General features: G+C 43.9%; 2 protein-coding genes across 9 annotated transcripts in view; one reads left to right on the top strand and one right to left on the bottom strand.

Moving 5' to 3' along the window:
* The first annotated feature begins 607 nt into the window (after positions 1-607).
* On the top strand, positions 608-3313 carry MRAP2 (melanocortin 2 receptor accessory protein 2). The gene is made up of 3 exons (XM_026726502.2): positions 608-877; positions 989-1088; positions 2087-3313. The coding sequence occupies exons 1-3, from the start codon at positions 697-699 to the stop codon at positions 2451-2453; spliced, it is 648 nt and encodes a 215-aa protein (XP_026582287.2). The 5' UTR covers positions 608-696; the 3' UTR covers positions 2454-3313.
* A 3614-nt stretch (positions 3314-6927) lies between these two features.
* CEP162 (centrosomal protein 162) overlaps positions 6928-13418 on the bottom strand; it is a 43464-nt gene continuing 36973 nt past the window's right edge. For all 8 annotated transcript variants that reach the window (XM_087914729.1, XM_087914761.1, XM_087914739.1 and 5 more), the window contains one exon: positions 6928-7317. In XM_087914729.1, the coding sequence (XP_087770855.1) occupies positions 7108-7317 (210 nt within the window). In that variant the 3' untranslated portion in view covers positions 6928-7107. The remainder of the gene's footprint in view (positions 7318-13418) is intronic.

Here is a 13418-nt window from a genome sequence, read left to right as displayed (position 1 = left end):
CAACAGTTCTCTTCCATTTGAATGGGTTCCACTTGAACTTGTCTCTGATGAAAACTGTGGGATAGATAGATAGAGACTGCACGAATAAATAAATAAAGAATAAAGAATTCTATGAATGTTCTGAGAAGATCTTGTGAGACCTGCTTCTCTTCTGCTTTCCTCTTCCTTCCACCTGGGTTCTTTTTTCCCTCCCCTGATGCTGAGCATTATGTTCGCTTATCAAATTTCAGAAACTCAACTTGTAAGTTGAAGATTTGACGATCTTCTAGTAGGAAAAAAAAACCTCCAATTATCTGACTTCACATAGTCCTTTGTTCAGCTGTAATTTAAAAAAAAAACCAGCAAAAGGGAAGAGGAAAGAACATCTGTCAAGTTTTCAAGATTCTGTTGTTGACTTTCTGATCATAGAATACCAACAATTCTTGTGGTGGCCTCTTTTCTGATCTGGTCTACTTTGAAAGGCTGATGTAAATTCTTCACAACTCAGAATGAACATGACATTTAATTTTAGATGTTGAGTGCTGGTCTGCATCTCACCTTGGACATAAAACTGACCTTTGGAATCACCTGTTCTGTGGCTAAGACATTGCTGATTTTAGCCATTTTAGCAGTAAACTGGAAAGAGGTAGTAGGCAAACCCTGATCTTTACAATAAGATGGGATGACTATCAGCCATTGAAAGTGGTAGGTAGAAAGATGAGATACCATAGCATAAGATCATCTCATTTATGTATTGTCAGGCTGGAGATGACGGGACCTCACTATATTTCCAATGAAACATCCCAACATACCTTATTATCTCATTCTGATTATACTTGGGAATATGAATATTATGAATATGGCCCAGTTTCCTTTGAAGACCTCAAGGCTCACAAATGTAAGTCTCATCTGGCTGCTTTCTATGTCCAAATCCTCTTTTTCTCCTTCTCAATTATATATTTTAAGATGTATATTTTGAAATCAGTTCTCCCCTCCCTCTCCACTACAGATTCCATCGTGATTGGATTTTGGGTCGGCCTTGCTGTCTTTGTTATTTTTATGTTCTTCGTGCTGACCTGGCTGACCAAGACTGGAGTACCACACCAAGAGTAAGTCCTGCAGCTGGCACTGAAGAATCATCATCTCTTTTAGCTGACCGTTTTTTAGCAAATGACTCGGACCAAACAGCCAACTTGAATGGCTATTTAAGAAGAGTTCCAAAAAGTATATTGCTAATACCAGAAACACTATGTGCTCACAATTAAATTTAAATATTTCATAACAAATGTATGCACTTTGTTCTACACGAGAATATAAATGTTGCCCTCGGTTATTAGAATTTATTGAAACACATTACTGGTGTTGGCACAGCTGAGCAAGAGAGACACTTTTCACTCAGAACACAAATCATTGCAAAGTGATAACGTTTGAGAAATACTATCCGTTTTCAGTGCCCAGGTAGTCCTTACTTACCAACTGCAATTGGGGCCTGGAACCCGGTCACTAAGCAGTGCGGTTGTAAGGCACATCACGTTGATGAATGCCGACTTACAGTAGGAGTTCCAGCCGTCTCAGTTGTCATCACTGGGCAAATCCTGAGCAATCAAAAGCATTGTGTAGCCTTGATTGCCATCTGCAATTTCTTGCTGGCTTCCCCATTGACTTTGTCAAAAGTCAACAAGGAAAGCAAAAAATGGTGATCGTGTGATTGCAGGGGCCCTGCAACAGCCACAACTGTGAAGACCTGGGATAAGTATTTCTCATTCAGCATCATCAGAACTTTGAACGCTCACTGAATGAGCGCATGTGAAATGAGAACTACTGTTTAAAATAGGACGTGTTTAAGTTCATCCTCAACCATGGACGTTTAGTGACATTCTGGGCCAATCCCTTCATCTTAGCAGATCCTACCTCATAGGATTGTTGGGGGGGAGGGAAATGAAGGGAATGTAACATGGCCGCCACGAGCTCCTGAAAGAATGGCAGTGAATAATTCCAATTAATTAACATTAATAAATCTGTTTTGGCATCTCCTGTTTCGCGGTGTGCACAAAAATGACACTGTACTAAATTTATTATCCATCATTCCTCTCTCCTTGTTTCATAGGCGCATAAACTCTTCCGAGAAAAAACTCCGCACAAACAGCTTTGTAGCTGACTTTGGACAACCCCTGGACTCCGAGCGAATTTTTTCTCAGCAGCTGTTTCTCCATTGCTACATCAATGAACTTGAGGACACAGATAGAACCAAGCAGTGTCACAAGGTGCCAGTTATGGACACTAGCATCCACTTCCAAGAAGTAATCGAGAACAGTGGACGACTGGAAGAGGAGCCGAACTGCCATACGAAATTCAACATTCCTAACTTTGTGAATTACGATTCTCTGGGAGAAGATGACTTGTTAATTTCTGAGCCGTCTATCATTTTGGAGAACAAACCAGTGAGTCAAGTCTCTTGCCAGATTCTTGACTAAAGAAACTTGAGCAAAATGTCTAAGCTGGCAGCTGGTAGCACCCCTCTCTTTGGATGGCCATTAAAAGAGGAATAGCCTTTTTTCTTGCATTCCCATCCCATCCCATCTTACCTTTACGGGTTTCAGGATTTTGGCTACTGAAACGTGCATGACATGGGATTAGTTTTGGAATGCATTTCCCATTGCTTCTTAAGGTCCCATGTTTTTACATTTACACCTTTTGTTCTTTAGAACAGGGGTCCCCAAACCCTGGGCAGTGGCCCATTACCGGGCTGCAGCCTGTTCAGAACTGGGCCATGGAAGTCATGTGAGAGCTTGCACATGCAGCTCTATTGTGCCAAACCATCCCCTCTCCGCCCCTCCTCCGCAACGGTCCTCAAAGCTGGAAAGGTTGGGGCCCACTGCTTTAGAAAAATAAGTTTGAATTTAAACGCTATACAAACAAAAGCATTTTATCAACTTCTATGGAGTCTTGAAATTCCACCATTTTCTTAGAACCTATGTGCTGAATTTAAACAGGCTAATGTCAAGGTAGGAAAAAATCTAATGTCAAAGAAATTGGGTGGGGTCGTATTCTGAAATAAATCACCTCATCATTACCGATTTAAGCCCTGTGTTAAATGCTTGCATTCACTCTTCTGCACTGATGCAGGTAATGTTGCAGCAAAGTAGCATTTATTAAGTACTGTGATGTAATGCGATCAAATGTCTTTATGAAATCTGGTTTTCAATGTCTTAAGAGTCATATCCTACTTTGTAGGAATAGATGGATGTCTGTTACTGTGCTTATCACCCATTATACTGTACCAGATAGTCCCAACAAGAGTGAAACTAAGAGCAATAAAGCAAAGATTGTACTTATTCCGGAATACAGCTTTTGCCTTTTTATTAAAAAAAATAAGAAACATTCTAGATGCATAATTATAACTTACAGCAGGGGTGTCAAACTCCATTTTATTGAGGGCTGCATCAGGATTGTGTTTAACCTTGGCGGGTCTATGGGGGCATGGCCAGCTCGATGTCAGTCATCAAGGCTCCATTTTTGGTTACAACGGCCTCCTGCAGCCCCCTGCCAGTGGAGGGGGCTCCATTTTTGCTGGCAGAGGCAGCGTGGGCCGGTTCTTTGTTGGCCCGTGGGGCAGCCCCACAGGTCAGATCTAAGCACCCCATGGGCTGGATCTGGCGCCCGGGCCTTGAGTTTGATACCCCTTACTTACAGATGTATAACATTTCTCTGATAGCTTCTAAATTGCATTGCATTTAGCAATTCCTAAAACACCGAGGGCACCTCTGTTCACTTCTGTTAACTACATTAAGTCAATGCTTTAGCTAGGATACTGGGAGGGTTGAACAAACCTTTCCCCCCAGTTTATCCCCAACAGTCTGGTTCCATTCTAGGTGATGTCTCTCCTCCAACTGGTCACGCTATGGGGTTGTCAGTCAACTCCTTCCAATATGTTGCTGGTCACTATTCTGGGGATTCTGCATTGGTAAAGAAGTTACATATAAGCTTGAGCCCCATTGTGTTTTGTGAGTCAGTTCTCAGACTTACATGGGTTTCTTCGACATCATTGGTAAGTAGTACTATGAAAAATTGATCCTTTCTTTAACCCTACTGCCAGAGTGGTGTTATGTTCTTTTTTAAACCATTCCCTGGTAGACAAGTGAAACAGTGATTATTTCCTTGCATGTTTGCTTGTTCTTCCCATCCTTTTGGAGATGGAGTGGCTTGTTGCTTGAAGTGGCCTGGCATTCAATTGGCTAAATCATCTGCAGCAAAACCCTTGAGGTATGTCTCAGGCTCACGGTGGTCTTTGGAGCCCGACACTGACAGTTGCCCTTTGGCATGCCGCCCAGCTGCCCCCTCACTCACCAGCCAGCCGCCTACCTCTTCAATTTGTGTGTGTGCACACAGCAGCTGGGAGGGCATGCTCATCCAGTGTCCCGTGTGTCTGTTCTGGCCTGGAAAACGCGAAGGGAGCCAACGCTGTTTGAGGATTATGCCGCGGCTGTGCAGAGCCGCTTGGAAGAGTTCTCAACTGTTTGACAGCCATCAGCTGTTTTAGGCACAGAGAGGTTTGGGATCGGAGTGATACAAAGAGAGGTGATAGTGTGGGGTTGGTCTGTCATCTGCAATATTGTGACAGTAAGGTTTCTGATGGTATTGGGTGGTGTAGGTGGTGGGTTTTGTTTAGGCATAAGTAGGTGCGGGGCGGAGGAGCGTGTGAAGACAGGCAGATGTAAGTTAGAAAGGTGGGATTGCCAATCAGCTATATTAAGCACTGAGAGGCAGTAGCTCTCGGTGCTAGCTTTACTTGGAATTGCTCCAGTGTTGCCTTTGGGGACTATTTTAAGACTGACTGAAGAAATAAACCTTGATTAGTACAATCCTTAATTGTGAATACCGTGATTTTTCAGTGCAAATCCTCAAGTACCCAGAGAGGCTGACAGTATGTCTATTATTAACTGCTTCTTCCAGAGCTCCATTGGTGAAAATAAATGGTTGAGGCATACAATGATCTAAAAGCAAGGAAATGGGAGGGTCAGAAGGCAAGGGGAGTGACTGATGATGGTGGGAATGGGAGTGGGAGGCAAGGGTCCTCTGTGGTGTTTAATGTCAGGTGTGAAAAACCAAGTCCATACATGAAGGCTCAAATGAACGGATTAATTGCTAAAAACGTATACACAGGTAACTTCTCAAAAAAAGATGAATTTCCTTTATCAACATCGCCTGGCCCTATTTCAGTCCTAATATAATTCCTTTCTCATTTAATGAGAATGCTGCTTGGGGTTAGCCTTACCCAGAATCTTTCCATGAATCTCTCCCCTTCCCTTATGTTACTCCATCTCTCTTGCCAATGGACTAAGGGGGTGGGAGCTGAATTCTTCTTTCTTAAAGAAAGTGGCCATTTCCTCCCTGAAGGCTTCCATCTATCTCTTCTCCTCTACCATTGGAGGCAATCGGGAGGGTTGTTTTTCTCTAAGAGGGAGATCCCAGATTGCAGGATGGGCAGGGATGGGGCTTTCTTGTAAAGGAACGTGGAAAAGAAAAGGAAAGCAGGCTCAGCCTTGTTTATTCGCTTGAAGAAAAATCACCTGACAGCCAAGACTGACAATGCTGTCATTAAAGTAAGGAAGGAGCTATGAAACATCAGCATAATCAACGTGGGAATGAACGGTAAATGGAAAATGTATCAGGAGAGCAGGTATAAAGAAAGCTGATGTTTTCTCATTGAGAAACATAGCCAACACAACAGTTTTCAAATATTTTATAAAAGCCAAATAAGTTTCTAGAATATTTTATGTATTACTCTTATGCCCAGAATGCAATACATAGTATATTTATATGTTATTAACAATCTTAAAACTGCATTAACAGTGGGATACAATCGAGATCAAGTGAGGTACTAATACCACTCTATAAAGCCTTACTAAGGCCACACCTGGAGTACTGCATCCAGTTTTGTTCACCACATTATAAAAAAGATGTTGAGACGCTAGAAAAAGTACAGAGAAGAGCAACAAAGATGAATAGGGGACTGGAGGCTAAAACATATGAAGAACGGTTACAGGAACTGGGCCTGGCTAGTCTAGTGAAGAGAAGGACCAGGGGAGACATGATAGCGGCCTTCCAATATCTGAGGGGCTGCCACAGAGAGAAGGAGGGGGGTCAAGCTATTTCTAAGGCCAGACAAGGAATAATGGATGGAAACTGAACAAGGAGAGATTTAACCTGGAAATAAGGAGAAACTTTCTGCCAGTGAGAACAATCAACCAATGGAACAGCTTGCCCTTGGAAGTTGTGGGAGCGCCATCACTTGAGACTTTCAAGAAGAGATTGGACTGCCATTTGTCAGAAATGGTGTAGGGTCTCCCACTTGGGCAGGGGGTTGGACTATATGACCTATAAGGTCCCTTCCAACTCTGATGATCTGTTAGCTGCTTAGCCCTATTCAGTAGATTATGACTGCAATAATTGTTTCTACCTTGGAGCTGTATTACATAATCTTACACAGTGGGCCTTTGTCCATAAATGTCTTAAGGTCATGCAATTAAAAAGAGGAAATATTATTCTATTTTTCCTCCACATCCACTCAGAATACCACAACAAAGTGTTTTAACTGGGCAGTAGATTAGACCACAATCAGTTAATCCACCTGTGATATTGGGCATTTCGCTATATGGGAAAAGAATCCAATTAGAAATTACAAAACTCAGTATGTTTTTTTTACTAAATATTTTCACAAATAAAAATGATGCCTCAGATATTTTACTGCAATTGTTGGAAATAAGTATCATTTTTTTGCTGACTAAAATAAAAAAGCAAGACTTTTAAAAAGAACCATTATGATCTGTCCCTATGGTTACCAGTGCCTCATCTCCAATTGCTGTATCATCCAAGCTTCTCAGAATTTTTGTAAGGTAAAAAAAACAACTGGTAATGTTTACAAAAATCTAATCACATGTACTAAAATGTGTAGTAAAATGCATTTATTTTAAAATATGAAAAATTTTAAAGGATAAAAAAAATCAGATTTAAATTCTAAATTCAACTCCATTTTTAGTAGACCGAGTCAAAAGCCAGTGACCTTTACAGAATTTCAGCTTATTTCTAATTTTATTAGATCTGTCAGTCTCTCATTAACTCAGATATTCAAATTTTCCAATAATTTTCTGGCATATTTGAACTGCTTGATGTAATAACAACACCTTGTTTCTGCAACTGCCGTAGAACATCTAACATTGAATCTAGTTCAATGCGGAATTTTTCCAGTTCTTGATTCTTCAACAGAGCAAGTGTCTTCCATTTCTCGATTTCCCGAAACTGTTCAACTTCTGCATTGTATCGTGTTTGTTGTATTACCTGTACAGTATGAGAATAGTTATTGCAAAACATATGCTCATCAATTTCTCCAAGTCTGTTTTGTTCTTAGAGCATTTACAGCAGCGATTACAATAAAGTTTAATTTAAAAAGTTCTTGCGCTAAGGGTTATGCCTCAGATACACTCCCAGTTCCAGTCCATGGAGTTTAAGGTAAACTCTTTTAAAGTGTATGTTATTCAGATGTTTCTCTGAAAGAAACCTCCCATGGCTTGTAATAAATTCAGTTCATGCGTACTGAAGGATATTGCCCACAAGTATCTTTGCAAAGTGGAAAAGATGGGATTCTAGAGGAATGGCAAGTTGGCAACATGTGAAATGGCCTTGAAAAGTAATTCTGAGAACTAATTATGTAAACATTCGATGAAACACTGTCTTTGAATTGATTACAAACCCTTAATTCTAGACTCTTCATTATGAAGAGAACCGTCAAAAATTCAACAGAGGAAGAAGTGTCTTGACAAATTCATAACCATTGCCACAAATGTTTTATTTTCTTTCCTTCTTTTGTTTTTAAAATATATCTTCAGAACCTAGAACTGAGAAAAGACTATGGTGCTGTTGGCAGAGCCAAACATTAGCAAGGAGTGGGAAGGGAGGCCTTCTTTCCTGGCTTCTGACCTCTCACCTGGAAAGGCCTTAATCCCCTTGTGTCCAAACCTTCATTCTAGTGTCTAAGGAGGCGGTAGGGGAAGATTAAGAAAAAGGGCGTTGGTACTTACCTAACATGCCCGTTCTCTTTGAGCTGCGAAGAGCATCCAGTAGTGGGAGGTGCTTCAGTCTCTGCTTATCTAGGCTGGGCTTAATTTGCAGAACTCTCCTCCTCCTCCATGGGACTCCTCCCCAGTGTTCCCCAGTTTTGGTGAAGATGAGAGAAACAAACACCCTCGCCCTTAATACTGTAAAAATTCATTGACCGAAACAGGTTCCCACCAGATGGAAGAGGGTGGAGCTGGATGCTCTTCACAGCTCAAGGAGAACGGGCGTGTCAGGTAAGTACCAATGCCCTTTCTCCCACGAGCTGCTCAGAGCATCCAGTGGTAGAGCATACCAAAGCTTGGCCTGTCCTCCGGGAGGGACTCCGTCTGTCTTGGGATCCCCTCCTGGTCTCTGTGGACCTGTTGCAGAACCCTTCTGCCAAAGGAGGCCTCGGCTGATGCAAACACATCTATTTTATAATGCCTAATGAAAGGAGATAGAGAGGCCCAGGTTGCGGCATGACAGATGTCAGTGATTGGTGCCTGTGTGGCCCATGCTGCTGATGTTGCGGTGCTCCTTGTTGAATGAGCTGTTATGCCCCTGGGCACCTTAAGTGATTGAGTCTGATACGTTTTCGCTATTGCGGCCCATAGCCAATGGCCTATTGTGGAGGATGAGACCTTGCATCCCTGATTGTTGGGCTGAAAAGACACAAATAAAGCCTCCATGTTTCTAAATGAATGTGATGAATATATATTTGTAACACTTAGGAAGTATCAGTTCTTGTGCCGTGTGAAAGGCTGAATTAACTTTCGGTATGAACGTAGGAGCGGGACGAAGGACCACCCTGTCAGAATGGAAGACGCAAAGATCTGGTCTGATCGACAAGGCTGCCGGTTCGAAATATGACGAGTGGAAGTGATCGCTACAAGAAAAACTACTTTATACATCAGAAATTACAGACTTGATGATTGCAAAGGCTCAAAAGGGCACTTAGTGAGTGGAAGAAGGACCTTGTTAAGATCCCAAGTGGGATAATGGTGAACCATTGGCAGGCGTAAGTTTGTGGCTCCTTGAAGGAAACACTGTATGGGTGGATGATGGGAAAGAGATAGGAGACCTTCATAAGTGATGACTGACGCCAAGGCCGCCACTAGTCTTTTCAACGTATTAGGAGATAATCCCGTCAAGCCCCTCTTGTAAGAACTCTAGGATCTGAGCCACAGATGGATAAATGGGATCAATTTGAGACTTGGTACACCATTTGCAGAAACTGGACCAGGTGGTATTGTCGATGCGAGTTGTTGAGGGGTGTCTGGCAGCTTGGATGGTGGCGATAACTCTGTTGGAAAACTTTTTGCTCTTCACTCCACTCAACCTCCAGATGGTCAAGTGCAACCATTGAGATGTTGAAGGGGTCCTTGGGTTAACAAAACCCTGTCTGGCGGAATCCTCCATGTGGTGATACAGATAGACTGCGGAGGTCTGCAAACCACGACCGTCTGGGCCGGTAGGGAGCTACCAGAAGCAGCTCCGCCCTCTTGTCGAGCAGCTTCTGGATGACCTTGGGGATCAGTGGAAATGGTGTGAATGCGTACAGAAGCCCCAGGGGCCAATGGCAATGGAGCGCATTGAAATTCTCCGCTCCTTGGGTATCTGGAAAGAAATCTTGGGAGCTAAGCATTGAGGGGGGAAGCGAACAGGTCTATTACTGGCTGCCCAAATGTCCTGACCGCCTCTTGAAAGAGGGTCGGATGGAGGCGCCACTCCAATGGATCTATCGTGGTCCTGCTTAGCCAATCTGCCTGTGTATTCGACAGTCCTGAAATGTGTTCTGCTCTGATGGAAATCAGGTTGCTCTCTGCCCAACGACACAAATGCTCCGCTTCTCACATGAGGTGTTTCGATTGAGTTCCCCCCTGTTTGTTTATGTGAGCTTTCGTGGTTACGTTGTCGGTCAATATTAATATGTGTTGACTGCATACCTGTGGAAGGAAGCTGTGGAGAGCCAGGTGTACTGCTCAAAGCTCCAGCCAGTTTATGCTGCATGATCATTCTATGGAGGCCCAGCGGCCTTGGGCTGTGAATGATTGAAAGTGAGCTCCCGCAATCAGGCTGGCATCGGTGGTGATGATAAGTCTGTGGGGCTCTTTGAATAGGTAACCTTTGTTTATGGCTGGTCTGGTCCATCAGAGGAGAGATATGAGGACCTGTGATGGAACTTTGACCTTGTATTTGGAGTTGCTTTGGACAGATCGCTGGTACGGCGAGTACAGGAGCAGGAACCACTGGGGGAATCTAGTGTGGAGCCTGGCCCAAGGAATAATAGATATACATGAGATCATCTTGCCTAACAATTTTGATAGATCAGCTAGGGACACCCTCCTGTAGGGAGTGTAATGTGGTCTGAGTATCTATGACTGATTGATGAGCAGAAGATGACAAAATTAAGATATCATCGCGGTAACACTGCAGTCATATGGGGACACCCCGGAGATGAGCAGCGAGGGCTGAGAGAACCTTTGTGAAGGTCCTGGGGGCAGAGGCTAGTCTGAAGGGAAGAGCCACATATTCAAAATGGAAATTATTATAACAGAATCATAAAAATTTATAGTGGGAAGGCTGAATTGGAATAGATCTGTCAGATCTATAGAGGTAAGGACGTCACCTTTTCTGATACCAAGATAGATTGCAGGATGTGCATTTTAATTTTGTGATATACTAAAAATTAAGGCGTTTCAAATCCAAGATTGCTCTCCACCCCCCTTGAACTTTTGGGAACAACGAAAAGATGTGAATAGAAACCTCGTCCTCGTTGGTCGGTAGCTACTGGTTGGATGGCTCGTATGTCCAGTAGGTGCTGAATAGCTGTTTCCATAAGATTTCGTTTAACCGGATCTTTGGAAAGAGGGCACAACATAAAGAAGTCTGAGGGAGCGGATTGAAACTCCAGCGTGAGGCCGAATCTGATCATGTCTCTGACCCAGGAATCAGACGTTGAGGAGTCCCATTGGTCCGCAAATAATTTAAGGCGGCCGCCAATGGGAGCCAGGTCCATGGGGTTATCTTGGATGCCGGAAAAATCTATTTCCCACTCCTCGGAAGGATTTCTTGGGTTAGCCACCCCTTCTGTTCTTATCCCCTGGCGGTTGCCTTGGTCAGAAAGGTGGGTGTCACTGGTACCTGGTTGAGAATGGTCCCTGATAAAAGGGCCAAAAGGATCCCCTCCGAAAGGACTGAGGGTTTCTGGGGTCTGAATTCCAAAAAAGGGAGAGTAAAATCATCTTTTTGTTTCGAGTCTCGATGAGTATCGGATCGAGGGAAGGGCCAAACAGTCTGTCTCCCACTAGAGGAGATGAAGTGAGCTTGCATTTATGTTTAATATCCGCTTGTCAATTCTTTAACCATAGCAAGTGTCGCGCTATGACATGTGAAGTAATGGCTCTGGCTGAAAACTTAACTGCATGAAAGGTTGCATCAGCTGAGAATTCAGCGGCTGCTATAAGCTTTGCAATGTCTTGGTGTGCTCTAGCGTTGGAATTGGGGACATGCTCCCGTAATAGCTGGAGCCATCTAAGGGAAGAACGGGTAAAGAAGGAAGCGGCCTTAGCCGCTCTGATGGCCCACACATCAGGCCTCCAGAGCCTCACTGGGAATGGAGGACAAGGGCGCTAATCCCACAATGGGTTCGTCTACCTCAGGACAATTCAACAATTTTAAGAAATCTGGGGCCAAATTAAAGAATTTCCTGTCGTAACCAGTGGAGGCCGGGTACACTGCTGCAGAAGCCCACTGTTTCTGTACCAGGTCTGCAAACATGTGAGGGACTAGAATCATGTCTGCCTCAGCTACAGGTTGGGTGAAAATGAGATCCTCTGGTCCCTCGTCTGACAGAGTTGGAATGGTAGAAGGGGCTAGCTTGTCCAGTCGCGTAGTGTTTTTGGCCTTAAACAATAGAGATTTGAAAAGTTGTGGCCGGAACAAGACTGAAAATACAGGTTGGTCGGGAATGAGGCCCTCATCCTTAGACATTCCCCTTTTAAGGGGTCTGCTTCCGACATGGCAGGTCAGTATCATGCATTGATTCTGATTCACTCTGGTCCATGTGGTCAATGCGTTCCACCTCTTCCGCCTCCTCCTCCTGCTCCTCCTCCTGCGGCTCCTGTAGGAGCATACTCCCTTGACACTGTACCTGGGTATAGTGTTGCTCCGACTTGGCCAATGACCGAACTGATTGCGAATCATACTCAGCGGGTGCGGGATGATCCCTGGTCAGAACCGCATGTTGCAGGCCTGCTGCGATTCCCTGACGGATAGCCATCTCCATCCAGGTTTTCATTTGCTCTGGCACATCGTCTGGAAGAGATTGTTCCTGTTGAAGACTGGCAGCCATTGGTGTGAACGTTGCTTTGGGTATTCTTCACATGGTTGGTGATTGAGCTGACTGGGCCTGTTGACTCAGGGGAGACACTCTGTGCCTGGATGAGAGGGAGAGATCTAGTGGGGTAGGAGGGAGGAAAGAGGAGGACAGCTCTGGACTGTGGGGTGAGAAGGTTTGAGAGGTCCTGTGTGCCTCCGGTGTGCACTTATTTTTCCAGTGTCTTGTGACGCCTGTTGACATCCTTTTCTGATGCCTTAGAAGTCCCTTTCTTTTGCTTAGGATTGTGTTGAGATTTGGACTTGCCCCTTGAAGTTGAGGAGTGTGAACCACTACTCCCTGCCATTGTGATTGTGGAAGGACCAGTACGCTCGTTATTTAATGCTATATTGTGTAGGCAGTTGGCGCGCCCAGGGACCTGGCCAAGAATGGACAGGGTTCCCTGAAATCAAATCCCCTGTTTGTTTTTGTTTGTTTTTTAAATATGGATATCTGCTTCAAAATTGAGTCGTATCTCAACAAATAATTTATTATTGTTATGAAATTGCAAGTATTATTATATTGGTATGATTAATATCAGAGCTTATGGGTATGCAAATATATATCAAATTTGGATGTCCCAATCAGCCAAATTGAGAATGCCTAGCAGGCCAAATTATCACTCACAGGCCTTCAACAGCTTCCCTGCACAGGCGGACGCTGGCCTAGGTGCTCGCTGTTGTGCCGCTGGATAGGGAGAACTGTGAGGGTTGAGCCAACAACACGAATTAACAAAAGCCTTGAATATATTGGAAACGAAGTTGTAAAGATTCCTCGGGGTATTTTGTGTAAAAAACCCCTTCAATCTGGCATAAGGATTACCTCACACAGTCTATTGAATTAGCACTCAACGTGGCCACGTGGTCCCTTTACATTAAAAAAATGGCGACCGGACATTATTTGTGGCACGTGCGCCAGCAGCAATCTCCCGCCGAGAAAAAGAGATAAGGTCCAACAGCCTTCCCTT

This window comes from Pseudonaja textilis, chromosome 1, assembly GCF_049901715.1.
Source record: "Pseudonaja textilis isolate UNSWEBS1 chromosome 1, rPseTex1.2, whole genome shotgun sequence".
Taxonomy (NCBI): Eukaryota; Metazoa; Chordata; class Lepidosauria; order Squamata; family Elapidae; genus Pseudonaja; species Pseudonaja textilis.
This window is presented reverse-complemented; position numbering and strand designations above follow the sequence as displayed.